At 45.3% G+C, this 700-nt stretch overlaps 1 protein-coding gene across 1 annotated transcript in view; it reads right to left on the minus strand.

The window, feature by feature from the left end:
* LOC107101472 (anoctamin-9-like) overlaps positions 1–506 on the minus strand; it is a 41,479-nt gene extending 40,973 nt beyond the window's left edge. The window contains exon 1 of the mRNA XM_015400410.1: positions 208–506. Coding sequence (XP_015255896.1) covers positions 208–228 — 21 coding nt within the window. The 5' untranslated portion in view covers positions 229–506. The remainder of the gene's footprint in view (positions 1–207) is intronic.
* Positions 507–700: the final 194 nt, after the last annotated feature.

The following is a 700-nucleotide window of genomic DNA, read 5'->3' on the forward strand; positions in this document are numbered from 1 at the left end:
CACATTTATGACAATATTTAATATCCACTGGTTTATAAGGTGATTCAAGAGGAAGATCTTTCAATTCTTCATCATAAAAACATGTTTCTGTCTGCAGTAAAAGAACACAAACCAGCCTGTAGAGGAAGTGCCCGCTGGCCGCGTGGAGCCCACTCAGGAGCTCCACTGCCGTGGGAAGAAAAACACAGAACAGAGGGAGTTGTTTACCTTACAATCCTTGAAGAACATCTCTGAACTTAATCAATGCATCATCATCATCATCATCATCATCACCGGTGTCCTCTCCATGAACGTCCCTCCATCACAGACCAACACCGGCTTAGTGGAAACAAACCCCTTTCTCTCTCTATCTGTCTGTCTGTCCGGACAGCAGCAGTAACGTTACCTCCGCCTCACTTCCGCATACCTGCAGCCAGGTAACTGCAGTGGCGCGGCGCGTGCCAGGTGTGCACAGGTGTGCCGGTTGTTGTTTTTTGTTTTTTTTAAGCGAAGGAAGCGGTGACGTCCCTTTAAAGAGAAGGCGGGACGTTGAAGTCACGTTCAGTGTTTTGAGAAGAAGATCGAAACCTTTTTAGGAAAGACCGGAGAGTTTGGAGAAAGTAGAATCGTCATCATACGTCACTGAAGCTGATGAACCGGTTTACTGTTTCAATTGAGCTGTTTCAATTTCATATCTGAAAATGTTTACACCACATAATGA

Source organism: Cyprinodon variegatus, unplaced genomic scaffold (assembly GCF_000732505.1).
Source record: "Cyprinodon variegatus isolate N-32 unplaced genomic scaffold, C_variegatus-1.0 Scaffold1100, whole genome shotgun sequence".
NCBI lineage: Eukaryota > Metazoa > Chordata > Actinopteri > Cyprinodontiformes > Cyprinodontidae > Cyprinodon > Cyprinodon variegatus.